We start from the raw sequence: 26,225 nt of genomic DNA on the forward strand, positions 1-26,225 counted from the left end.
ACATACAAAATACATAACTGAAATGTTGATGAAAATTATGCAGGGAGAGTTAATGCTTAAACTGCAAAATGAGTTGCCATGGCCACTAACACTATGTTACATCAAATAGTGAGCCTTTATTTGATCATTAATATTTGAACAATGTGATTAAAGTATGTCTAATACAGCTTATCTTAACTAGATGAGATTGTACAATATTATTTTCAACTGAAATACAAAAGTAGGCCGTATTGTTTTGGTCCAGTCAAGTTGTACTGTGCCTGGTATGAAAACAGACCATTCCAATTTACCGTCATACATAAACATAGACCATTATGTCCCATTGATAATGTGTTACTGGGGAGACAGTGAAGCCTCATATCGTAGAACTGAGAGGAGTTCATCCTTGAACTTCGTTAATGTTATTCAGGTGAGGTGGAAACAATAATTAGGTGCCTTGATCAGAGCTAGGCCATCAAATTAAATAAGCAGGACTGTTTTGCAGATTCAGACAGTGCACCCCTGCTCTCTTCAATGTAATGGAAATACAAACAAATTACAAGCATACTTTGGTTGACCCAGCAGACCTTTAAGAAAATTCTTGGTTAACAGCTCAAGAAACAAGGAATATTAGTCATTGTGAATAACTTTTCAGGAGGCCAATCTGAGATGGGCACAGGTTGAAACAAGGCCTGGGCCTGGGCCTATCCCAGACTTGGTACAGGTCTTTTCCACCATGGAGTAGCCCATTAACTAATCCCAATCAACCATATGCCTTGTAAAATTGGCTGTTGTGTCTGGACACTTAGTCAGGATTGAGTTAAATCTGAACCCGAACCTGAACCGTCCCACTGTTGGCCAATCTGAACCTGACCAATGATGAGTATTTATGACGAAGGGTCTCAGCCTGAAACGTCGACAGCGCTTCTCCCTATAGATGCTGCCTGGCCTGCTGTGTTCCACCAGCATTTTGTGTGTGTTGCTTGAGTATTTATGTTGTGTTCTGTTATGTTTTGTAGTTCCAAACCATAACATTAATTGAAATAAAAACATGGGAGAACCCAGGAGACTGTGTCTTGGTTTTGTTTTACTTAGTGAGGCAGGTACATATGACATGGTGGCATGATGACATATGCCATTCACGTACTTTTACATGTAACCCATATTGAATTATTTAAAATGTATAATTTAAGCAAATAAGTGCTTAATCAAGCAATATATTTACAATATTACTCAAATATTTTGTTCACTCTCGCTTTCATTCCTGACTGCAGCTTAATTGCATCTCTCACTGCTGTTTCCATGGATACAGCAATTTCAACTGCTTTTTAAAAATTTGAGTTGTGCTTCAGTTAGGAGCCATTTTTGAATGATTTCTCAATGACTAAATGATCTCTCGATGCATCAATAAACCCACCACCGAACTGACAATGCTCAGACAAGCTCTTCAATTCAGCCACGTATGCTGAAATGGACATCCCTTTTCTTTGATTCCACTTATGAAAATTAAATCATTCCTTAATCAACAATGGCTCCAGTTGTAAGTGTTCCTACATTACTTTCATGATATCATCAAAGCTCATTTCAGCTGGTTTAGTTGGAGCAGTTGAACATCTAAGAAAACTGCATGCTCTTCCACCTAATACACTCAGCAAAACTGGCACTTGTTTCTCATTGGCTGTTCTATTTACTTTAAAATACTGCTCAATTCACTCAGTATACATCAGCCAGTTTTTTTTTTGTGCAATCGGATGTACCTATCTTTCTGATATAGCCAGCTAATTCTGCTTTTTTGTTCGTGATTATTATCACCCGATACTCACTGTTTATGAGATGTAAAGTATTTTCTGCTTTTTTTTTAAACTTAACCATTTTTGTCCCGCCCTGAAGAAGCATATGCTGTGCTGTTTTTTCACTCAACACTTCTTGCTGCCCTTTTTTTTAAACTCAAACCCCTCACTGCGCTTCAACAGGTAGATAGTCATCTTGGGTTCATTTAAAACTTCTTGGCATGACTGTTATGTTTTGCAACTCCAAAAGATAAAACTAATTGAAAGAAAGACACGGGAGAGCCCAGGAAAACGTGTCTTAGTTTAACTTTTACTTTAGCAAGGCACGCACATGTGACCTGGTAGCTTGATGATGTATATCATTCACATACTTTTACAAATAACCCATAATGAATTATTTTAAATTAATTACTTAAAGAATGTGTAATCAAACAATGTATTTACAATATTACTTAAATGTTACTGAAATATTAAATACACGGCATATTGCTTATACGATTTTGCTTGATTTGTCTTAGAGACATTTGTAGAAAAGTGACGAGAAAGGGCTCGTTACACTGTGATGAAGATCAGAGGATTTCTGCAGTAAAAGTGAACAAGTCTTCCAGATCTGGAAAGCACTCAGCCAGTACAGCATACCATCTGTCAACCCAAACAGAACCCATATGTTTTAGCAGAAAGTAAACCCAAAACTGAGCCAGATCCCATCAGCCTCAGTTAAACTTAAACTTTGCCTGCTTCATTGTTCTTAAACTTGTCCAAGATTTAATTAGATTCTAGTTTCCCTTTAGTATGTGTAAAGTTAGAAGCACAAAAAAGTGCTCTCAGAATTGGAATCTGGCATATGTTATGAAATTAGTTGACTTTGCTGCAGCAGTACAATGCAATACATACTAACAGAGAAAAAACTGAACTACAGCAAGTAGTTATATATATGTATATATAAAATAGTTAAATGAAATAACTAATGCAAAAATAGAAATAAAAAAGTAGTGGAGTAGTATTCATGGGTTCAATGTCCATTCAGAATTCCGACGGCAGAGGGGAAGGAGCTGTTCCTCAATCACTGAGTGAGTGTCTTCAGGCTTCTGTCCCTCCTTCCTGATGGTAACAATCAGGCGAGGGCATGTCCTGGGTGATGGGAGTCCTCAATGATGGATATTGCCTTTTTGAGGCATTGCTCCTTGAAGATGTCCTGGATACTATGGAGGCTGGTGCCCATGATGGAGCTGACTTAAGTTTACAGCTGTCTGCAGCTTATTTCGATCCTGTGCAGTAGTATTACTACCCCGCCTATACCAGACAGTGATGCAGCCAGTTAGAACGCACTCCACAGAACATCTGTAGAAACTTTGCATATTCTGTGTTACAAAGTTCTCATTATAATTTTAATGTCTGAACCTGATCCAAAACTTAGGCCCTAAATGGTAGTATCCATCCTTCAAGGTTACATTTACAAGGTTATGATTAATCCATTCAGAGAATGAAGGTTTAGGTACATTTGAGGTATCTTATAATTCATTGCACACGTACATTAGTTGCAAATAAATGAGCTAAAGATTCTAACGCTTCCAATGTTTCTTTTACTAAATTGTAAGCTGTATCTAGCAACTTATAGAACTGTGCTCACTCATAATTGAGATTGGCACAAAAAAACTTTTAAAAGTTATGCATTTAAAAGAGACATCTTCAACGAGGAAGATGGAAGAAAATAGTAGAAGTAAGCGCAGAAGTTCCCACATTTATCGCTGCTTTCTCCACACTCCCACAAGTACGACCCTTTGCTCAGTGACCTCGCCTCTGCGCAAGTTTTGTGGATTTGAGCTCTGTTTCGGAGATTCAAGTCTTTACTGATACACTGAGAATGTGTTGTGCCATTGAACAGTATTAAACAGACATCCCATCTGCCTTCTGATGTAATGTGGACAATTCTGTGGATATTAGCTTATCTTTCAACTGTGCCCTATAATATTACTTACCTCTTTACTCTTCGTGTAACCTTGCGGTGTGGAAATTTGCTGCTTTTTACAGAAATTACTTTCTTTTGTTGGTTGTGAAGTGGTTTGCACCGGCAATAAAAGAAACGATGTGAACTTCAATTCCATTATTTATGGACATCACTCTGCACACACTTGCAGTACAGAATTTTATTTACATTTAGGGCACGGTAGTGTAGTGAGGCGGCATGGTCGCTTAGTGGTTAACACAACGCTTTACAGTACAGGCGATCTGGGATCAATTCCCGCCACTGCCTGTAGGGAGTTTGTAAGTTCACCCGCAACTGCGCAAGTTTCCTCCCACAGTCCACAGACGTACCAGTTGGTAAGTTAATTGGTCACTGTAAATTGTCCCCTGATTAGGCTCGGATTCAATTGGGTGGTTGGGTCAAAGGGCCTATTCTGCACAGTGTCTCGATAAATAAATGCATCATTTACAAATAATCAATGTAGAAAAAGTTGGTGAACAATCGTCTTGCCAGCCTTGTTACACATCCATAACACACTTATTGAAGCTCTCTCTTATTGTCCAAGTGAGACAAACTGAGCTGTGTTTTGATTTTCCCGCTGACCCTCCCACTGGCGAACACCCATCAGTAAACATTGAAACTGAAACAATAGGCCAGCTGTTGTCTTCCTGACAACTATCAGTTCACATTCAACAGATCTGAGTGATAATCATTCATACTTAACTTCCAGTTACTGTCGGCTCCATTAAATTTCCCCACTAATCAATGTTGAAAGCCAATGACCTATCTTGATGGAGTTAAGGATAAAGCGTGCGAATCAGAATCCAATTTAATATCACTGATGTGTTGTGAAATTGTTGTTATGCAGCAGCAGAACATTGCACTAAATTCCGGTATGAAGTATACATATCTATTTTAAAGGTTAAATTAAATAGGTAATGCAAAACGGAGAAAATTAAAGCAGTGAAGTAGTGTTCAGGGTTCAATGTCCATTCAGAAATCTAATGGCAGAAGGGCAGAAGCTGTTCCTGAATTGTTGAGAGTGTCTCTTCAGGCTCCTGTACCTCCTCCCTGATGAGAGTTGCCCTTTTGAAGTAACTGGGAACTTCTGACAGTTACAGTGAGAGATTGAAAATGTCTTTGAACACACCAGCCAGTTGGTTGGCACAGGTTTAGAGCCTTTCCAGGTACATCATCAGGGCCTGTCGCCTTGTGAGGGCTCACCCTCTTGAAAGACGTTCTGACGTTGGCCTCCAAGACAGAGATGACAGGGTCACTGGGTGCTGCAGGGACCCTCATAGCTGTAGTTTTATTCTCCCTTTCAAAGCGAGCTTAAAAGGTGTTGAGCTTACCTGGGAGTGAAGCATCATTGCCATTTGTGATGTTAGTTTTCACTTTGTAGGCAGTAATGGCCCGCAAACCCTGACAGAGTTGACGTCCATCCAATTCCACCTCTAACCTCAAATGGAGTTGTCCTTTTGCTTGTGAGATAGCCCTCCATGAATGGTACCTGGCCTTCTCGTATAGTCCTAGATCATCAGGCTTGAATCTGACCCTCAGCAGACTCTTGGTTCATCCACCGCTTTTGATTTGGGTCTGCATGCACTCATCCACCCAGGTTTTAATGAAGTCAGTGACAATTGTGGCGTAGTCATTCAGACTCGAAGATGAATCCCAGAATACTGTCCTGTCCACCAACTCAAAGCAGTCTTGTAAGTGTTCCTCCACATCCCTTGTCCAAGACTTCTTGGTCCTCTCTACTGGTGCTGCGATCTTTCGTCTCTGCCTATACTCAGGGAGTAGAAGTACAGCCAGCTGATCAGACTTTCCAAATTGTGGGCATGGGGTGACATGGTAAGTGATCTTGATGGTAGTGTGACAGTGGTCCAGCATGTTGACGTGAGAGTCTCTGCAGTACTGGAACTCCAGAGTAACATGTTACAAAAAGCTGAAGGACCTCAGCAGGCCAGGCAGCATCTGTGGAAATGAATAAACAGTCAATGTTTTGGGCCAAGACTCACTTTTCAACTGACTTCTAATGACCTTGCCAAAAGAGGACACAAACGAACCCCCTTCCCCAAAAAACTCTCTTGCTAATGCCAGAATGAGGGGAGGAGGGAGAGGGCACTTTGAACTTGAACTTCAAGAACAGAGGAAAAACCTTGTGAATATATGAATATTAATATGAACAATAGAATTCATCACAAAATTATTAAGCTTTAGCATCACTTAAGTTCAATCTCAACAAGATCTATTAGATGTTGCAAAAAGGGGATATGAAGGACAGAGAATGTTGGCACAACATTTTGAAAATTTAAACACTATTCTCCTGGGGAAAAAGACGCCCTTCCTCCTCTGATGTCTACCCAATGATTCCCGTGAAGAGTGCCTGACTGACTGAACATCAGGCAAAAAACAAGTTGATTCAGGAGAATTGATGTCCATGTCAGGTGGTGGATTGTCTGCTGACAATCACTCTCTCTGCCTGTCCATTAAGAATGGAAACTTGGGGGAAGTAAAGATCAAAGTAAATTTAGTATCAAAGTACGTATATGTCATGACATACAACCCTGAAGTTCATTTTCTTTTGGGAATACTCAATATATCTGTAATAGAATACTAATCATACTGGAATCATTGAAAGACCCCACCAGCTTGGGCATTCAACCAGTGTGTAAAAGACAACAAACCAGAAATAATAATAAATAAATAAACAAACAAACAAACAAACAAACAAACAAACAAACAAACAAACAGTAAATATTGAGGTAGTGAGTCCACAGGTTATGGGAACATTTCAATGAGCTACCTGAGGTTTTTGAAGCAGTAAAGGCGAGAGAGGGAATGCACTCAAAATCTTTTTGTTGATGGAGATTGTGCAGATGTTTTTGCCGATCCAAACTGACTAGGATCTACAAGTGAGGAAATCCAGGATCCAATTGCACAAGGGGGTACTGAGACCCCGTTCTTGGAGCTTACTGATTAGTTTTAAGAGGATGATGGTGTTAAATGCCGAGCTGTATTCGATAAAGAGCACGCTGATGTGTGCATCTTTGGTGTCCAGGTGTTTCAGGGTTGTGTGAAGAGCCAAGGTAGTATCTGGTATAATCCTTTGATAGGCAAATTAGAGCAGATCCAGGTTGCCACTCAGATAGGAGCTGATATGCTTCAAAACACTTCATCACTGTGGATGTAAATGCCAGTGGGTGATAGTCTTATAGACAGGTTACCGGGCACCGGTATGATTGAAGCCAGCTTGAAACAGATGAGTATCGCACACTGCTGGAGCGAGAGGTTGAAGATATCCGTGAATACCCCAGTCAGTTGGTCAGCACAGGTCTTCAGCGTTCGGCCATCCATCCGGACTGGATGCCTTCCTTGGATTCATTCTCTTGGAAGGTGGCCCGCACATCATCTTCTGATACTGAGACCAGAGGATCATGGTTCCTCTGTGTTCCAGTGATCAAAACAAGCATAGGAGGCATTGGGCCCATCTGGAAGCGAAGTTCTGCTGTCCACCTATGTTGTAAGATTTGACTTTGTAGGAGGTTATGGCTTTCAAACGCTGCCACGGCTGTCGAGCATCCCTCGTCGATTCCAGTCTAGTCCGCGGTCTCCACTTTGCCCGAGAGATGTCTTTCCAGAGATCATACCTGCACCTCTTGTAGCATTCTTCATCTCCAGACTTAAAGGTCTCCAACCTGGCTCTGAGCAGATTCTGGATTTCATTGTTCATCCAGGGCTTCTGACTGGGGAAAGCCGTCAACAAGTTCATCCACAGCCGTTTTAATAAAGTCTGTAACCACCCTGGTGTAGTCATCCAGGTCCTCAGATGAGTTCTTGCACATGAGAACTCCAGTTCCAGTCCACTGACTCAAGGCAATCCTGTAACGGTTCCTCTGCCTCTACTAGGTTGTCTTGATCTCTGGAGCCTTGCTCTTTATGCAGGTAGCAGGAGTACACCCGAGTGATCTGACTTGCCGGGATGAGGTGTCAGGAAGGAACAATAGGCATTCATTATTGCAGTAAAGCAGTGGTCTAGAGTGCTGGGACCTCTGGTGCAACAGGTTATGTGCTGGTAATAACTGAGCAGGGCTTTCTTCAAACACACCTGGTCAGTTATAATTTGAAATGTGTCAGGGTGAGCCGTTCAGTGTATACAATGAGGTATACAACAGTTCTGTGATTCTTAAAGAAATAGTTGCAATTCTATCAGTTTTTGTAGTAGAATACCAATATTTCTTTATTGTCCATTTGTAATGTACAGCCGTGTCAAAGCCTACACATACTCACTCCACAGAAGCTGTGTCAATTTCATGGTGAGCATTAATAATTCTGTTGTATTCATAATGTCAAAATCCAGGCTACAGTAATTCATGTTTCCATCTGTCTGTTGCTCTCTCCAATGATCTGAGGAATTTTGATAAGCATTTCTTTAAATCCAAATAAACTTCAAATGTGGTGATGTAATTTCAGACTTCAGTGTCTTGTAAACAAGAACTTTGTGCAACATCCGCACATCCCAGTTAAAATGTCAATTATGCCAACAGTCCATGCTCTTGATTTCTCCTTTGCCAGCTTCAGTCTAAAATGAAACGGAATACTCTAAATACCAGTCCTCCTGTCCTGGGCATTGACAAGGCAGGAAATTGATAAATAGCCATCAGCAAGACCAGTGAATCGGAGACAAAAGGTTTTCATCCCGATACAGTAAGGGAAACAATAATCATTTACAAAGAAGAGATTTCCATGAGGGTCCTGCAGAAGAGGCATTAAATTACAGTCATATTACTAAAGGGAAGTAAAATGCAAACAGATACAGGAAGCAACAGGCCCATTAGTTCCTCCTGCAGGCTGATTTGAAAAAAAAGAATTGATTATGGAAGTAATCTTGCAGATTAACTATATGGTGGGTTGCAGTTAACATGGCAGATTTCATCATTAGAACATAGGATCACAAGTTCAAAATCATAAAATCCGAATTTAGGACTGATATCCAGAAAGCTCCTTAACATTGAAAATGATCAATACATCATGTGGTCTTCCAGATAGATACTGGAAATGTAAAGCCTCAAACTGTTTAAGGAACAATATTAAAAATACACATGTATGGAGCAGTGACCTTCACTTCATGAACTACATAGAGTCATAGAACACTCCAACACGGAAACAGGCCCTTTGGCCCATCTAGATTGTGCTGAACCATTAATCTGCTCAATCCCATTGACCTGCATCCGGACTATAGCCATTCATTCCCCTCCAACCTATACAAATTCCAATATACTTTCTGTCTACCAGGAGTAGATAATTAAATAATCCAACCAAGGCTACCTACAGGAAAGGTGGAAATAAGGTTGAAAGATTACAGAGAAAACTTGCATGGATATTGCCGGGTCTGGAGGAGCTGAGTTATAAGGAAAGATTGAATAGATCTGGGCTTTATTCCTCGGAACATAGAAGACTAAGAGGAGATTTGGTAGAGCTATACAAAATTATGAGGGGTATAGATAGGGTAAATGCAAACAGGCTTTTCCCTTCGAGGTTGGGTGGGAATACAACCAGAGGTCATGGGTTAAGGGTGAAAGGTGAAATGATTAAGGGGAACATGAATGGAAACTTATTGTGAGAATGTGAAATAATTTGCCAACACAAGTGGTGCATGTGAGCTAGATTTCAACGTTTAAGAGGAGTTTAGATAGGTACATGGGTGGTAGGGGTTTGGAGGGCTGTGGTCTTGGTGCAGGTCGATAGCAGTAGGCAGTCTAACTGGTCCATGCTATTCCTGAATTATTGAGTGTGTGGCTTCAGGCTTCTGTATCTCCTTCCTGATGGTAGCAATGAGAAGAGGGCATGTCCTGGGTGATGGGAGTCCTTAATGATGAATGTCACCCTTTGAGACATCGTTCCTTGAAGGTGCCCTGGATACTATGGAGTTAGTGTCCATGATGGAGCTGACTAAGTTTACAACTCTGTGCAGCTTACTTCAATACTCTGCAGTAGCCCCAACCCCACCCCCATACCAAATGGTGATGCAGCCAGTTAAAATGCTCTCCACGGTACATCTGTAGAAACTTCTGCACGGTTTTGGTGGCTTACCTAACCTGGAGTCCTGCAGTTCGCAGATTATTATCTGAATAGTGACGATCAGGCTGAAAGTTCACAGTTGTTTCTGACATCCCTTTCACTCAAATGCTGAAAGGAACCCACTTTCTTGCTGCTCAGATCAATTACTGTGCATTTGAAAGGATTATAGATTTTGCCAGCCTTGTACTTCAGTAGGAGATTTAATACCAATCTATAGAACTTTGCTAGTGTTCTATTAAAGCTAAGAAAATTGTGTGAAAGTGATTAGAGTCATAGAAAAATACAGCATGGACCATTTAAACTGCATCCTCCCATCGACCTGCACTGGGACCGTAGCTCTCCAAACCCCTACCACCCATGTACCTATCTGAACTTACCTTAAACGTTGAAATCAAGCTCACATGCACCACTTGTGCTGGCAGCTCATTCCACACTCCCACAACCCTCCGATTGAAGAAATTTCCCCTCGTGTTCCCCTTAAGCATTTCACCTTTCCCCCTCTAGTTGTAGCTCCACCCAACCTCAGTGACAAAAGCCTGCTTGCATTTACCTTTTCTATACCTCTCTCAATTTTGTAAACACCTATAAATTTTTCCTCTCAATCTTCTATGTTCCAAGGAATAAAATCCTATCCTTTTCAATCTTTCCTTTAACTCAGCTCCTCCAGACCCGGCAACATCCTTGTAAATTTTCTCTGTAATCTTTCAACCTTATTTACATCTTTCCAGTTGGTAGCCTTGGCTGGATTACTTAATTATCTAATCCTGGTAAACAGACAGCATGTTAGAATTTCTGTGTGTTTCTTCCTGGGCCTGGCTAAGGATGAGTCCTTGGGTCAGGAATGTACACAAGAGACAGTTGACTGTGGCCACTCTTCCATAGTCATGTCTGTGTGGAAAGGGACATGAGACCTCTTCTCTCTGTGTTTTTGCAGCCTTCAGTGTCTCGTCATCGCCACAAGACTAGTTTACCTTAGAATGTCTGTCTTGCTCTAAAAGACGTGGAAACGTGCAACTTTCCCTCATCAAAGGAGAACCTCATGCATCTCCTGCATAAGGTGGGAATGCTGCGATGCCATGATTAAATTTGCAATCCAGACGGATAGTCTGCTGATCCAGATTTGGATTCATTAAGTGTGGGGGTCATACCATACATGTGCACCACAGTAGGAATGCTAGTACTAGTAATGGTGCCATTTCTTTTCAACTGTATCACTGATGTGAACCTCAGAGAAGGAAATCTTCCAATCTGGCCTTGTGTGACTCCCAAACTCATGGCAGTGATTGACTTCTAACTACCCTCAAAAATGGCTCCGAAACCCACTTCACTCAAGGTGGCCGATTGGCTTGCCGTGGTAAATGAATGAAATGATTATAGTCTCTTTTAGTATAAAAAAGCTACCTTTCAGTTGCTACCTCCCACAGGTCAGCCAGCTAATTCATGCTATCATTGCTTAGAGAGTGTAGCCTGCAATGTTGCTCCTTATTTTACTATTGGCCTGTATTGACAGGACAGTGACCGATCCCAAAGATGAGCTTTGAAGAAAGGACAGCAAAAGGAAGGCTGAGACATGTATCTTGTAAATGTAGACAGCTTAAAGACAATAATTGTGCAGGTTGTAAATTTATCAACAGCCTTGTACAATATTTTGGAATCCTTCACTCAAAATGAATGCAAACTTCCATATGCACTCACTGGTGTAAACTGGAGGCTCAAATAGAATAGGTGATCCCACAGGACCATTTTGTACTGTGGTAACTGCAGTGGGATTGAGTATGAACTCATGGCATTATTGTCATTGTATTTAGTGCTTACCTACCTTCCTTCTTTGAAGTGAACTTCATTAAAAAAATAATATCATGCGTGAGTATTCATTTTGACCCATGACCTCTGTTGCTTTTGCTCTCAACAAGGTTGGGTACTGGAGAAAGTGATTCCTCTTTCAAAACCAGTGTAGTTGAGGATTTACAGATCATGGAGGCAGAGTTCTCAGAATAACTTGGGAAGGCTTGAGCTTTCCATTGCAAGAAGCAAGGAAAAGCAATCCTATCAAGTACTCTTGTCATAGTTCAGGACCTCTGGTCACGCCACTGCGGTGGAGGGAGGAAGGAGCAAAATATTCTGATTGGAAATATGTTTATAGACTTACTGTTGGGCTTGCAAAGGGCCTAGATGCAGGTAAGATGCTCTGGATCAGAAATGAAAGTTCATTTGAAACTTTAATGCTTATTCACACTGATTGCTGCAGGGAGAAGAAGCCTGCTCATTTGAACGAAAGGGGTTATTGTCAAGTTTAGCACATTGCTGTTTGTGGTGGAGGTTGCCATTTTATACTGAAGTTCGTCATGTGTCTCTATGCTAGGGCAAACATTAACTGCTGCTGGTCTGTCTGACACGTGTAAGAAGATCACCTTGAAGCAAATGCTGTCACTTGGTACATTTCAAGGTACAGGAGTACAGGCAACCCTCAAAGTTATGGTAGCTCAGCCTATGGAAATTTATCCTTACAAAATTCACAAATCACTGCTAAAAAGTATTGAGTATATTGTAATTTTGTGTGCAGTTCTGGTCTGGTCACCTCACTACAAGAAAGATATAAATAAGATTGAAAGAACACAGTAAATTTACAAAGATGTTGCCTGGATTTGAGAATCTGAGTGATAGGTGAAGTTTGAGTGGGTTAGGACCTTATTCCCTGGAGCGTAGGAGAATGAGGGGAGAGTTGATACAGGTATTATGAAGGGTATAAATAGGGTGAATGCCAAAGGCTTTTCCCACTGATGTTGGATGAGACCAGAACAAGAGGTCATGGGTTAAGGCTGAAAATATTTAAGAGGAACTTGAGGGGGATCTCCTCATGAGAATGTGGAACAAGAGGCCAGTGAAAGTTGTAAATATGGAGTTGATTGCAACATTTAAGAGAAATGTGGGTAAGTACATGGATGGGAGGGGTATGGAAGGCTATGGGCCAAGTACAAGCCAATAGGACTAGGTAGAATAATAGTTTAGCATGGACTAGATGAGCCAAAGGGCCTGTTTCTGTGCTATAGTACTTTATGACTCTAAGTATGGGATACAGAATAAAAATTTGCTCTTATGAAATGTACATGAACAGATAGTAAACACAACAATTTTTCACACATAATTCCTTGATACATGCACAAATGATGTGCCTTCGCGTGGTGAAAAATCAAGATATGGACCGTTTCCACTGCTGTATTAAGGGGCATTATCTGTACATTCTTGGAATGCACTGGACCTTGGTGGGGAAAGACTGCAGTTAAGGTCTTACCACCAGGGGGCACTGAAGGGCCTTGTGTCACAGCTTTTCAAAAACTTTATAGGTATATTTCAGAAGAAAACTCAGGAAAATAATTTGATGGTGCAATGAATGGAGAGGAAAAGGTATACCCATTGTATTTATTGAATAAAGTGTATTATTGAAATAAACAAACACTGAAGTGAGGCCACCTGAATAAATATTGGAGAGGGTGTCTTGAGGTAAGGGCCCAAATGCAGTGGAGTTATTTCCCTGAATTGGCATATTGGATCACATTAACTTGATGATGGTAGTTTGTTCTTTATTCTGTATAATTATGCAAAGGTAAATGGTACATCTTGGAATAATTGAAAACGACCATGTTTGCTGTTCTGTATGTTCACACAGTGTGAAAGAAAGGAGTTTATGTTTGCACCAAGTTGTGCTTCATTAAAAATCAGCTTGATTCTCCTTTGATGAGGAATCCCATGGATGGTGGACATGTATGTTCTGTTTAATAGTGTTATTTTCCTGCTACTAAGCAATGTGTTACATCCTGCTCAAAATACACTCTGAGTTAAAATAACCACTCTTCAGTAAGGCATTGATGGCAGAACCCCATTTGTATATGGCTGTGTTCTCCATAGAACAGCCTGATTTTCATTACTAACAAGGCAAAAACATCATACCTGCCACAATTCACCAGCCTCAGGGTAAGGAGAGAGAAAATGGAAAGTCAATTCTGCTGCTGATTGACAGTGTCCCACGCAGGATTCCACTAATGAGTATAAAGGTACAGTTCCAACACTAGCACTTCTTAAATGTGTTTATTTAAATGTATGTAATCGCATTGCCATTTACAACATAATAAAGTCGATGAAAAAAGAGAAGACAAGGCATTGTAAATGAATAAAATCAAGCTACAGAGCATTTGTTTGCAGAGATCAGATTATACGAGTGCTTCTGCTAAGTGAAATACTGGACTTTGCTAATGAGACTCTTATTTAAGTATCATGTCAGGAAATCTAGGGTTATATTTCTGAGGCTACAGAATGATCAGCAACTACAGATTCTAAACTGTAGTAACATCTGAATTAATATCAGGTGTACTTGAGAATGGGCTACTTATTAATAGCCAGATGAATATATTCAAAACTGAATTAGATAGACCGTGTGCCTGGAAATCTCTCTCTCTCTCCCATTTTAATTAATCACTCAAAGAGAAATCTTTGATACCAGTTGGAGTATCACTTGCTAACTACCCTAGAGAGCAGTTGCATTTTCATCTGGTTTCAGCTTAGTATGTGTGGAAGGTTGGAACAAAAGGGTAAAATATCTCATTTAATATCTCAGTGCAGTACTTTAAGTACAGGAGGTCCCCCCCCCCCCCCTTTACAAAGGTAGAGCATTCCTATGAAACATTTCTTAAGCCGAAATGGCGACAAGCGAAGAACCATTAATTTATATGGGGAAAATTTTCGTAAAAGTAAAAATCTTCTTTGTAATGTGAAAACGGGTTACTAATGTAGGTAACACACACAAAATGCTGGTGGAATGCAACAGGCCAGGCAGCATCTATAGGGAGAAGCGCTGTCGACGTTTCGGGCCGAGACCCTTCGTCAGGACTAACTGAAAGGAAAGATAGTAAGACATTTGGAAGTAGGAGAGGGAGAGAGAAATGCGAAATGATAGAAGAAGACCGGAGGGGGTGGGGTGAAGCTGAGAGCCAGAAAGGTGATTGGCAAAAGGGATACAGAGCTAGAGAAGGGAAAGGATCATGGGAAGGGAGGCCTTGGGAGAAAGAAAGGGGGAGGGGAGAACCAGAGGGAGATGGAGAACAGGCAGAGAGAGAAAGAAAAATACAAACAACTAAATATGTCAAGGATGGGGTAAGAAGGGGAGGAGGGGCATTAACAGAAGTTAGAGGTCAATGTTCATGCCATCAGGTCGGAGGCTACCCAGCCAGTATATAAGGTGTTGTTCCTCCAACCTGAGTGTGGCTTCATCTTGACAGTAGAGGAGGCCATGGATAGACATATCAGAATGGGAATGGGACGTGGAATTAAAAAATTAAATACTAATGTAGGTCTTTTGTGAAAGTAAAGTGGCGTAAAGTGAACATTCGTAAAGCAGGGGACACCTGTAATCAGTGATCAACATTCTAATAATTATTATGTAGCATCATGCATTCTGTTGATTATTTTTCTTGTCTGATGATCTAATTAACTGATACTTTGGCAGCATAATGTTTAAATGCAATTTAAACAAATTACCTCAGCCAGCGTTAGGCAACCTGTTTGAAAAACACTTACAGAGGTTTAGGATTATGAGACATCAACTGGCCTACAAACTATTAAATGGGGTTACTAATTCTGGATAATAGTTATTCAGTCCACAGGTTCATATGTGCACCAGATGTTAGGAATTGATGAATAACGGCAGCATTATTTTGGTGATGCAAACACGGACCGTCAACAGTGTTCTGATGGGCTGGATATCACTTTGCTGCTCTTTGTTCAATAGATGTGACCTATTGCAATAATTGTTTTCATTTGCTTTGCTTTCAGCAATACAGATGTGCACACTGTGGCGTCATTGCTCAAGCTGTATCTGCGGGAGCTGCCAGAGCCTGTCATCCCCTATGCTAAGTATGATGAGTTCCTCTTGTGTGCCAAACTCCTCACCAAAGAACAAGAGACTGTAAGAATTTTACCTCACCTTTGACTGTGTTTCCATTATAACCAATTGTAAGCAATTCTTATAAACACCTCTTTCCATAATCTACCTCTCCTTTCTCTTTCCCTCATTCTAAGCCCATCCAGCTTTATGCCTCTCTCCAATGCTGACCAGTAATTTTAAGGCCAGCAATAAGGCCTGCGTCTCAATATCACCAAGACCAAGGAGATGGTGGTGGACTTTAGGAGATCTAGGCCTCATATGGAGCCAGTGATCATTAATGGAGAATGTGTGGAGCAGGTTAAGACCTACAAGTATCTGGGAGTACAGTTAGACGAGAAGCTAGACTGGACTGCCAACACAGATGCCTTGTGCAGGAAGGCACAGAGTCGACTGTACTTCCTAAGAAGGTTGGCATCATTCAATGTCTGTAGTGAGATGCTGAAGATGTTCTATAGGTCAGTTGTGGAGAGCGCCCTCTTCTTTGTGGTGGCGTGTTGGGGAGGAAGCATTAAGAAGAGGGACGCCTCACGTCTTAATAAGCTGGTAAGGAAGGCGGGCTCTGTCGTGGGCAAAGTACTGGAGAGTTTAACATCGGTAGCTGAGCGAAGGGCGCTGAGTAGGCTACGGTCAATTATGGATAACTCTGAGCATCCTCTACATAGCACCATCCAGAGACAGAGAAGCAGTTTCAACGACAGGTTACTATCGATGCAATGCTCCTCAGACAGGATGAAGAGGTCAAAACTCCCCAATGCCATTAGGCTTTACAATTCTACCGCCAGGACTTAAGAACTTTTTAAAAGCTATTATTAATGCTTTTTGAGATAGTGATTTAGATGCATATCATATTTTTTACTGGGTTAAGTATTGTATGTAATTAGTTTTGCTACAACAAGTGTATGGGACATTGGAAAAAAAGTTGAATTTCCCCATGGGGATGAATAAAGTATCTATCTATCTATCTATCTATCTATATGGCTATACAGGAATCCAGATGAGAGTATGTGCCATTTCAATTGGCTGATATGCCGCAGCTCTGAGCAGGGACTGGACATGTGCTGATGAAAGATGGCCTGTGATCGTTGTGAGATAATCCCTGCATTTTGCAAGTGTTTTGAAAACGAATTCCAGCGTCATTTAAACAGCAGCAACACAGTATGGAGAAGAGGTCTGTCAGACTGGCCAATCAAAATGCCAATCAAAAAGCAGTAGAAACAAATGAATAACAAGTGACGGTCTGGGGCCATGGGGAAACCAGCCTCCCACCAGACTCTGTATAGACTGCAGGTGCTCCTGGCATATCGCTGTGCCTCCTTGCTTGAGCTAGCATTTTCAGATTTACTTTGTCAAAGAACAGAACCACTGGGTAGGAACAGAAAGGTGCACAAAGTCATGCTGTTTCTTACAAATACGAGATAAAGTTCCTTGCAGTGTTGGAAAAGGTCTGTGAGCTGTTGCTCTGAATTGTGGATAAAGTTTACCAACTGCATAAACATTTACCAGTATTGTATTTAACATGTCCTTCTTAGAAATTAGTGAAAGATAAAATGCTTTTGTTATACTCGTACTTGTGGTTAGTTTACCATTCGCCACTGCAGATCAGGAAAAGCTTTAACTGCAGTACATGTTGAACATTAACAGGGAATACTGCAGGTTAGTCAGCAGGCAAGCAAGACTAATCATTTCAATTGTGACCCAACTTCAACTCAAGGCTATTGATGAATAGTCATCTGGACAGGTTATCAGCGATTTCATGCACAGATTCTGCGACTGGATTTCCATAAATTAACATATTAATACATAATTTTTCAGAGATGCATACTTTTATATCTTTAATATGTGCGCCACTGTTCACACGGTCAGTAGTGGTATGGTAAGAGAGTCTGGAATCTGGAGTGAAAACGCAAACTGGTAGAAGAATTCAAAGGATTGGACAACCAACCGTGTGTGGGGTGGGGAGGGAGAGAAGCCACTGCCAAGGATCAACCCAAAACGTTAACAGTTCCTTTCTCCCCACAATCTCCTCAACCCATTGAGTTCCTCCAGCAGTATTTTGCTATTGTAAGTAGCAAAATACAATTGTAAGTAGATTGTTGTCTCAGGCAGTGCCTGTTTTTATCAATGCACAGAATGTTATACATATATATTTTATAAAAATCCCATATGCACTGAAAAAATTGATAACTTCAGTGGTCATTGACTATGAGTTAATTTCAAATATTTTCCTATCTGAATAGGTTACTGAACTTCTAAAATGTTGACAACTGTAAATTTCTTTTGATTCTGAAAGAACTTAAAGGTCTTCATCTCTTTAGTCATCAGCCTCTGCTCATTGTCTCTGACTGATATAATAACATGGAAAATAAAGGCAAGCAACAATCAGTCCCTAAGATTGTTCCATCTAAATCCTTACAGGAATCATCCCAAAGTCAAAGGCTGCAAATACTAGAGGTTGGAAACCTAAGGAAAAAAAACTCACAAGGTCAGGCCACGCCATTGGAGAGAAGCAGAGTTATTGATTCAAGTCAAAGACCTTTCATCATAAGCCCTTCCTCAGGAACAATCCTGTTGATGATTCCATTCCTTATGATTAAGGTCTCATAGACAAAATCCACAAAATATGCTCCTGAACTCACTGAAACTCTCCTGTTTAAACTTAATCTTATTTCCCAATCCATCATCTTTCTGATGGTTTTCAAACTACTGATCCAATAATCTCCCTCTTGGCACATATTCCTGCACACAATCTAAATACTACACCTACCCTTACATCTCCTCCCTCACCTCCATTCAGGGCCATGGCAGTCCTTCCAGGTGAGGCAAAACTTCACCTGCGAATCTGCTGCTCTGTTGTGTCCAGTGCTCCCGATGCAGCCTCCTCTACATTGGTGAGATCCTTGGAAAACTGGGGGACCGCTTTGTCGAGCACCTCTACACCATACACCACAATTGGAACTTCCCAGTGGCCAAACACTTTAATTCCCATTACCATTCCCATTCCGATTTGTCAGTCCATGGCCTCCTCATTTGCTCAGATGAGGCCACCCTCAGAGTGGATGAGCATTACTTTATATTCCATCTGGGTAGCCTCCAACCTGATGGCATGAATATTGATTTCTGCTTCCAGTAAACAAATTTCACCCTCCCCTTTCTCTATTTCCTACTCTGTCCTTTTACCTCTTCCCACCTGCCTATTACCTCCCCCTATGTCCCGTCCTCCTTCCATTTCTCCTATGGTACAGTCTCCTATCGGATTCCTTTCCCTCCAGCCCTTCACCTTTCCCACCCCTGGCTTACCTCTTACCTTCCAGCTAGCCTCGTTCCCTCCCCCCTCACCTTTTTATTCTGGCATCTTTCCCCTTTGTTCTCAGTCCTGAAGAAGGCCCTCAGCCCAAAATGTCAACTGTCCATACTGTAGATGCTGCCTGACCTGCTGAGTTCCATTAGCATTTTTGTGTGTTGCCACTGATCCAATTTCTCACAGTCTTTCGTGTTCAGAGTTTACAAATTTCTTCATTAGTCTTGCTCTTTGATGTATTGATTACACCAATGAGGATTTCATTATCTCCAACTTTTATTAAAATTGACATTATTCTGAAAGTGTATGCAAATATATAAATCTAAAGACTGATTCATCCTTGCAAACCCATTAATAAAGCATCTAGCACATGATGCAAGTGTCAATAGACAATAGACAATAAGTGCAGAAGTAGACCATTCGGCCCTGCGAGCCTGCACTGCCATTCTGAGATCATGGCTGATCATCTACCATCAATACCCGGTTCCTGCCTTGTCCCCATATCCCTTGATTCCTCTATCCATAAGATACCTATCTAGCTCCTTCTTGAAAGCATCCAGAGAATTGGCCTCCACTGCCTTCCGAGGCAGTGCATTCCAAACCCCCACAACTCTCTGGGAGAATAAGTTTTTCCGTAACTCTGTCCTAAATGACCTACCCCTTATTCTCAAACCTTGCCCTCTGGTACTGGACTCTCCCAGCATCTGGAACATATTTCCTGCCTCTATCTTGTCCAATCCCTTAATAATCTTACATGTTGCAATCAGATCCCCTCTCAATCTCCTTAATTCCAAGCCAGGACTGAAAGTGCCAGCTTTGCTATAGCTGTTCTTGAAATTTGATTCATATTTGATTGATTCACACTTTATCTCAGTGTTAAAGTTGTGTAGAGGACCAATGAACTAAGTTGAAGAGAACACTTTATTTCTTTCAGGGGATGAAGGAGCTACTCAAACAGGTGAAGACCCTCCCTCCTGTGAACTTCAACTTACTGAAGTATATCTGCAGGTAAGCGGTTAGAGGCTTAGATCTGTCATGGAAAATAAAGTTAGTCAATGGAAGTTGATGGTCTGATGCTGCTACCCTGTCAAGTTGGAAACACTGTAGTCTCCTAGAAATGGGCAAACCAGTCTATCATCTTAACGAGCAAGTCCAGGCCTCCCAGACCCATAGTTAGATAGACTTAATTATTCTGAGTGAATACAAGTGAAAAGTTTGATTCTATCTTGACTCAGATATACTGATCAGGGCTATGTAACAGCACTGTTTGTTGATTCAGTGAGAGGTGCCGGAATACACTGCAGAAAATGACACGTCAGCCATGTCAAATGGGACACGCTGCCTGATAAACAGTGGGACTGCTCAGGCTTGGCAGATCAGAGCACTGAGCGAGGCAAAACATTGAGCCAAGACTTTGCAGGGGATCCACCTTGAGAAGTCCCATCTGCTCCTACCTGCTGCCAGCTTACCTTCAGGGCAAGGAGCTCCCACAAATCAAACACAGATATAGAAGCACCCATCCATTGATAAGAAGACAGGTAGCAAAATGGGAAATCAAAAATCTGCAAATGGTGTAACTTTAAAATAAAAATTTTAAATATTGGAAGCTCTCAGCAGGTCAGGTAGCATTTCTGGAAAGAGTAAGAGAGTTAACAGTTCAGGTCAGATTTCTCCTCAGAACTGGAAAGCAAGTTTTCTTTAAATTGCAGGGAAGTTGAGAGAGTGGTAGATGGACAAAAATGATATATCTGATAGGGTTGTTAATGTGATTTTGATGTTTATGAACCACTCTGCTTAATAGATGAATGAAGTTATTTAGAGAGAAAAAGGGGAGAGAAGGGACAGATGTGAAGTTGAAAGCAAAGGGGAAGTGCTAGGAATGCCCAGTAAGACAGGCAGTGCTTGTGGAGAAAGAAAAGACAGAGTAAATATTGCAGATGGATAACCTACAGCAGAACTGACCAGATCTGATACAAACAGAAAAAGTGAATTATTTGAAATAGTTATATTTGAATTTGAGACCTGGAGGTTCAATGTGCCCAGAGAGACGATGAGACACTGTTCTTCATTTCATATCGGGCCTCATTGGAACAGTAAAGGAAGTTATGGAGAAATAGACCACAGCACAAAAGGGATGGGCAAGATAGTGAAGAATGCCCTTTGGACCTGTTTCTTGTTTAAGTATCTTTCTAACTTCTGAAATGCAGTTAGTTGGGGGAAAAGGAGTGTATGTTCTTGTAGTTCCCAGTCCCTTTTCAAGCCAATTTATGCTCTAAAAAAGCTCTGTCTTCTGGCCTGTGTCCCTGTTCCATCAATAACTTCAGTAAAGAACTTCACACTGCTTCTCCCTGGACCATGTTGGCATTGTGAAGATAGCTGGCTGGCACAGGCCATGTGGGTGAAGGTGTGGCAGGCTTCCATGTAAACCACAAATTCTCAGCAGCTTCTGTAGTCTTCACAAGGATTTGATTCCATGCTCGAATGCTAGGGTCCCCAGTACGGTGGGAGCTTTTCCTGAAATTCATACCGAGTTTTAAGGAAAGTGGAGCACCACCATTCAAACTTGCTGCAGTGTGCCCAGTTGGAGAACTTTTGTTGCTTCTGGCAGGATCTAACTAATATTGTCAAGTGGTACTGCTAGATTTCCTCCGTGGATCACTAGTTCGTTGGAATCATGTGGCTTATTAGAGAACTTCTTATGATTAAAGGCAAACCACAGTGAGGCAGAACTGGATCACAATGCAGCTGTATCCTTTCCCTCACACTTGTTAGAGAATCAGTTGACATCCTCTGATAGTCCAGTGGTTATCGTGGCCATTTCTACATTGAATTATAGAACAGAATCATTACGGGCCCCCATAGCAAGCACATTCAGCTTGTTGACTCCACACTAGCTCTCTGTCCCCGTCCATACCGTCCCAGTCATCTGTCCTTTCAGCTGTGCCCTGTAAATAATTGCCCATCCAACCACATTTTGGAACCTGTGGTTTCCACCACTGTGTTCAGATGGTATTACTCTACGTGTAAGATAGCTTTGCCATTCATCTTCTTGGTGTCATGATGTCAACTTTCAAATTACCATAGAAGCTGAGTTCAGTTCCATGATTTGTCATGATGCTGTTGAACTTGTGATTGTTGTTTGCTGGCTGTGGCCTTTCTCTGTTGTGCAGTACCATTATCATAGAAGTGGGGTGGGTTCAGAGGAGATCCAGCAGCTCAACAGCAGGCCCTTTGAGGTGTTGTGGGCTTTCAGCAAGAGCAGACTAGCATTCTGCCACAAAATGTGACCCACTGATCTGTGCCGTACTCCCCAGTTCAATGATAAGGCATGTATGCACGAAGCAGTATCAGAATTACACTTCAGCGCATTCTGTACTTGTTGAAACCACGTCACATTGCTAAACAGGAGTGACAACAAAGGGTGTAAAATGTTTTGGGGCTGACAGCCAAGAAGTGCCATAAGAACTCTACAGGGCAGCAGGTGAATGAGATGCCACCATCTGCAGGCTCCCCTCCATTTCACACACTATCCTGACCTGGAAGTGCATGCGCTTTCCTCCCTCACTGCCGTGGCAAATTCCCGTAAGGGCTCACATTGCAGCCTTCACCTTCAGGAGGCAGCAGTTCAAGAAGCTGCCTCTTCAATACCTCCTTGGAGCTGTTCAATAAATGCTGACCTGCATAAACGCTAACATCTGTGAATGAGTTTAAAAAATAAAACAAACTCAGGTGGTCTCATTCAGTCTGTGCCCAAATTCTACCAATATTCAGCAACTGGAGGTCAATGGAGCTGATTGCTAATAAAGTAGTACTTCAGGAAAATAGTACAGGGTTGATTTTCCATGGAAGTTCTCCCATTTCTTTGGGAAAACCATAGAAACTCAAAGGAAATGGAATTTCTGCTTATAGCAGAATTTACCATCATATCAGCCCTGAATAGATGTTGGTACAATAGGTAAAACATAGCTGTAAGTGGACTAGAGGTTGTGTGCAGTGAGGCTCTATGTGTATGGACAAAGTGCTGAGGTTTCAATGTTCCACTGTGGAGGTGGGGGCAGGGAAAGTACTGCAGAGATAGGACTGAGGTATGGACAGGACTGAGATAGGACTGAGGTATGAGGTGGAGATTAGTGGAAGACAGGGAGAAGGTAAGTGGTTCCTGGATAGGCCAATGAAATGATTGGAAATTTGGGAGCAGGGGTTTCCTGAGGGAATAATTCGGGGGGATCCAAGGAAAAGTTAGGCGAGAGCTTGGGGACAGATCTGAGAGGAATTAATGAAGGAACATACTGTTCCTGGAGGGAGATCATTGCCTTGGACTCCCTTTAATCAGTTCAATTAGGGCCAGGCCCTTTGACCAATACCTGGACAGGTCTCGGCTCTCAGGTTACACCAGTTCAGAGTTTGTACACAGGACCTTGTGCAGGTGATATCTGTTGGGAGTTGTACAGTATTGAACAGCATTGCACATGCCTAGGGACCACATGTACAAAATATCCTGACAAAATATCTGAAAATACATATAATGTTCTTTTTTATAATATTTTATTTATAATTTTCTACAAACTACAACGAAGAAAAGAAAATCAGTAATATATATAGAAGGATCATTGCCATATAAACAAAAATAACAATAATACATGTCTTAACAAATGAGCAAGTCACCCATAGTAAAAAAGGAAAAAAAAGAGAGAAAGAAGGAAAAGCACCCAATCAATCACCTATCCAACTCCAAGCCAACCATTATATGAGATACAATTTTATTACTCCAGAACTACATATTGTAATAAAAAAAGGGGGGGGGGGCAGCCTGCTACCTGATCAGAAAAAAACAAAAGTCAAAAAAAGCTGGAAATGTAAGGTCTGATTATCAAGGGAAAAAAGAACAAACACCTGTCAATCTAGGTGAGAGTTATGAAAATATTCGAGAAAAGATCCCCACACCCTATGGAACTTTATGTCCGAATTAGAAAGTGAGTAGTGAATCTTTTCGAGATCTAAACAAGACATAATATCCCTAAGCCATTGAGCATGGGTAGGGGGAACTACATCTCTCCATTTAAGGAGTACTGCTCGTCTGGCTAGAAGAGAGAATAAAAGACAATGTTCGTTGTTTAGCCGGGGTCAAATGCTTGTCAGGGTCTCGAAGAATACCAAAAAGAGCGATCAAAGGATCAGGTTCCAAATGACAATTTAATATCGAAGATAAAGTTAAAAAAACATCTTTCCAAAATTTTTCCAGAGTAGGACAGGCCCAATACAAATGGAAAAGGGAGGCCTCACCTCCTTTGCATTTGTCACACCAGGGACTAATATCAGGATAGAACTTCGCCAATTTGGTTTTGGACATATGAGCCCTGTGCACGACTTTAAACTGCAGGAGACAATGGCGAGCACATAAGGAGATTGAACTGACGGATTTAAGAATTGAATCCTAAACCTTGTCGGACAAAGAAAAACCTAAGTCATGCTCCCAAGCAGTTTTAATTTTATCACAAGGGGCTCATCTGAGAATCATAAATTTAACACGAATAGTAAAGATTACGCCTTTGCCCAAGGGGTTCATTTGAAGAAACAAGAAAAAATACATTTTTATCAGGTTGTTCAGGTGATGCACCATCAATAACTCTCCGAGACGTGAGGCGAGATATAGGCTTTTATTGGCTGGAAGAAAGAACAAGCAGCAACTGAGCACCACACAACATCCTGGAGACCGAGGGCAGGGCTCAGGCTCCAATCGCCTTTATACCGGGGTATGTGGGAGGAGCCACGGTCAGTGGGAGGGGCCACAGGAGCAGCCAGCGGGGGGGCGTGTCCAGACAGGTATATGTAGTTCACCACATCAGGAAAATGTGGTATTAAAGGGCTAATAAAATGTCTAATTTGGAGGTATCTAAAAAAATGAGTATTTGGTAAATTAAACTTTATAGACAACTGTTCAAAAGACGCAAACCGATTGTCTATAAAAAGATCTTCAAAACGCCTGATACCTCTCCTACACCAGCCTTGGAATGTGGAACCCTGCATAGACGGTTGAAATAAATGATTGTCTAGAATAGGACTAGAGAGGGAAAAACTATAAAGACCATGGTATTTTCTAAATTGAGCCCATATTCTCAGAGTATGCCTGATTACAGGATTAATAATAGATTTTGGCAATTGGCAAGGAAGAACAAATCCAAGTAAAGCTGGAATAGATAATTTCTTATAAGCGTTTAATTCCATTGCCACCCATGTTGGACAAACAGACTGATTATAAAAGTAGGACCAAAAGATAATATTACGAATATTGGCTGCCCAATAATATGAACGAAAATTAGGCAACGCCAAGCCACCTTCTCTTTTAGGCTTTTGGAGATGAGCTTTATTGAGTCTGGGCTGTTTACCCTTCCATAGGTATGACGAGATAATAGAACCTAAAGAATCAAAAAAACTTTAGGAATAAATATAGGTAAAGATTGAAATAAGTATAAAAATTTAGGGAGAATGTACATTTTAATTACATTAATTCGCCCAATGAAAGACATGGACAGAGGTGACCACTGTGCTAATCTCTGTTTTATAAAATTTAAAAGATTACTGAAATTCTCATCGAACAGTTGATTGTAGTTCCTTGTTACGATAATACCAAGATAAGTAAAACAATTGTTTACTACTTTAAAAGGGAGATTGTGAAATTCTAATTCTTGTGCTTCCTTATTTATCGGAAAAAATTCATTCTTATGTAGATTAAGTTTGTATCCGGATAGCTGACTAAATTTATTGAGAAGTGAAAACAACAAAGGTAAGGAGGTGGTCGGGTTTGATATAAAAAGTAACAAATCATCGGCGTATAGAGAGACTTTGTGCTCAAAACCGCCCCTCCAGATCCCAGTCAGTTCAGTACAACTGTGAAACGCAATTGCCAATGGCTCGATAGCCAGATCAAATAACAGAGGGCTTGAAGGGCACCCCTATCGGGTGCCACGTTTAAGATCAAACGGTTAGGATTGCTGGGAATTAGTCAAAACTGATGCAATTGGATGGGAATATAGTAACTTAATCCACTTAATAAAATTATATCCAAAATCAAATTTTTCTAAAACCGCAAATAAATAGTGCCACTCCACCCGATCAAATGCCTTTTCGGCATCAAGGGAGATAACACATTCAGGGGTCCCTGATGAAGAT

At 41.1% G+C, this 26,225-nt stretch overlaps 1 protein-coding gene across 6 annotated transcripts in view; it reads left to right on the top strand.

The window, feature by feature from the left end:
• Positions 1 to 26,225, top strand: part of arhgap24 (Rho GTPase activating protein 24) — a 465,634-nt gene that overhangs the window by 419,927 nt on the left and 19,482 nt on the right. For all 6 annotated transcript variants that reach the window (XM_073065242.1, XM_073065241.1, XM_073065245.1 and 3 more), the window contains 2 exons: positions 15,646 to 15,778; positions 19,990 to 20,063. In XM_073065242.1, the coding sequence (XP_072921343.1) occupies positions 15,646 to 15,778; positions 19,990 to 20,063 (207 nt within the window). The remainder of the gene's footprint in view (positions 1 to 15,645; positions 15,779 to 19,989; positions 20,064 to 26,225) is intronic.

This window comes from Hemitrygon akajei, chromosome 13 (assembly GCF_048418815.1).
Source record: "Hemitrygon akajei chromosome 13, sHemAka1.3, whole genome shotgun sequence".
Lineage (NCBI taxonomy): Eukaryota > Metazoa > Chordata > Chondrichthyes > Myliobatiformes > Dasyatidae > Hemitrygon > Hemitrygon akajei.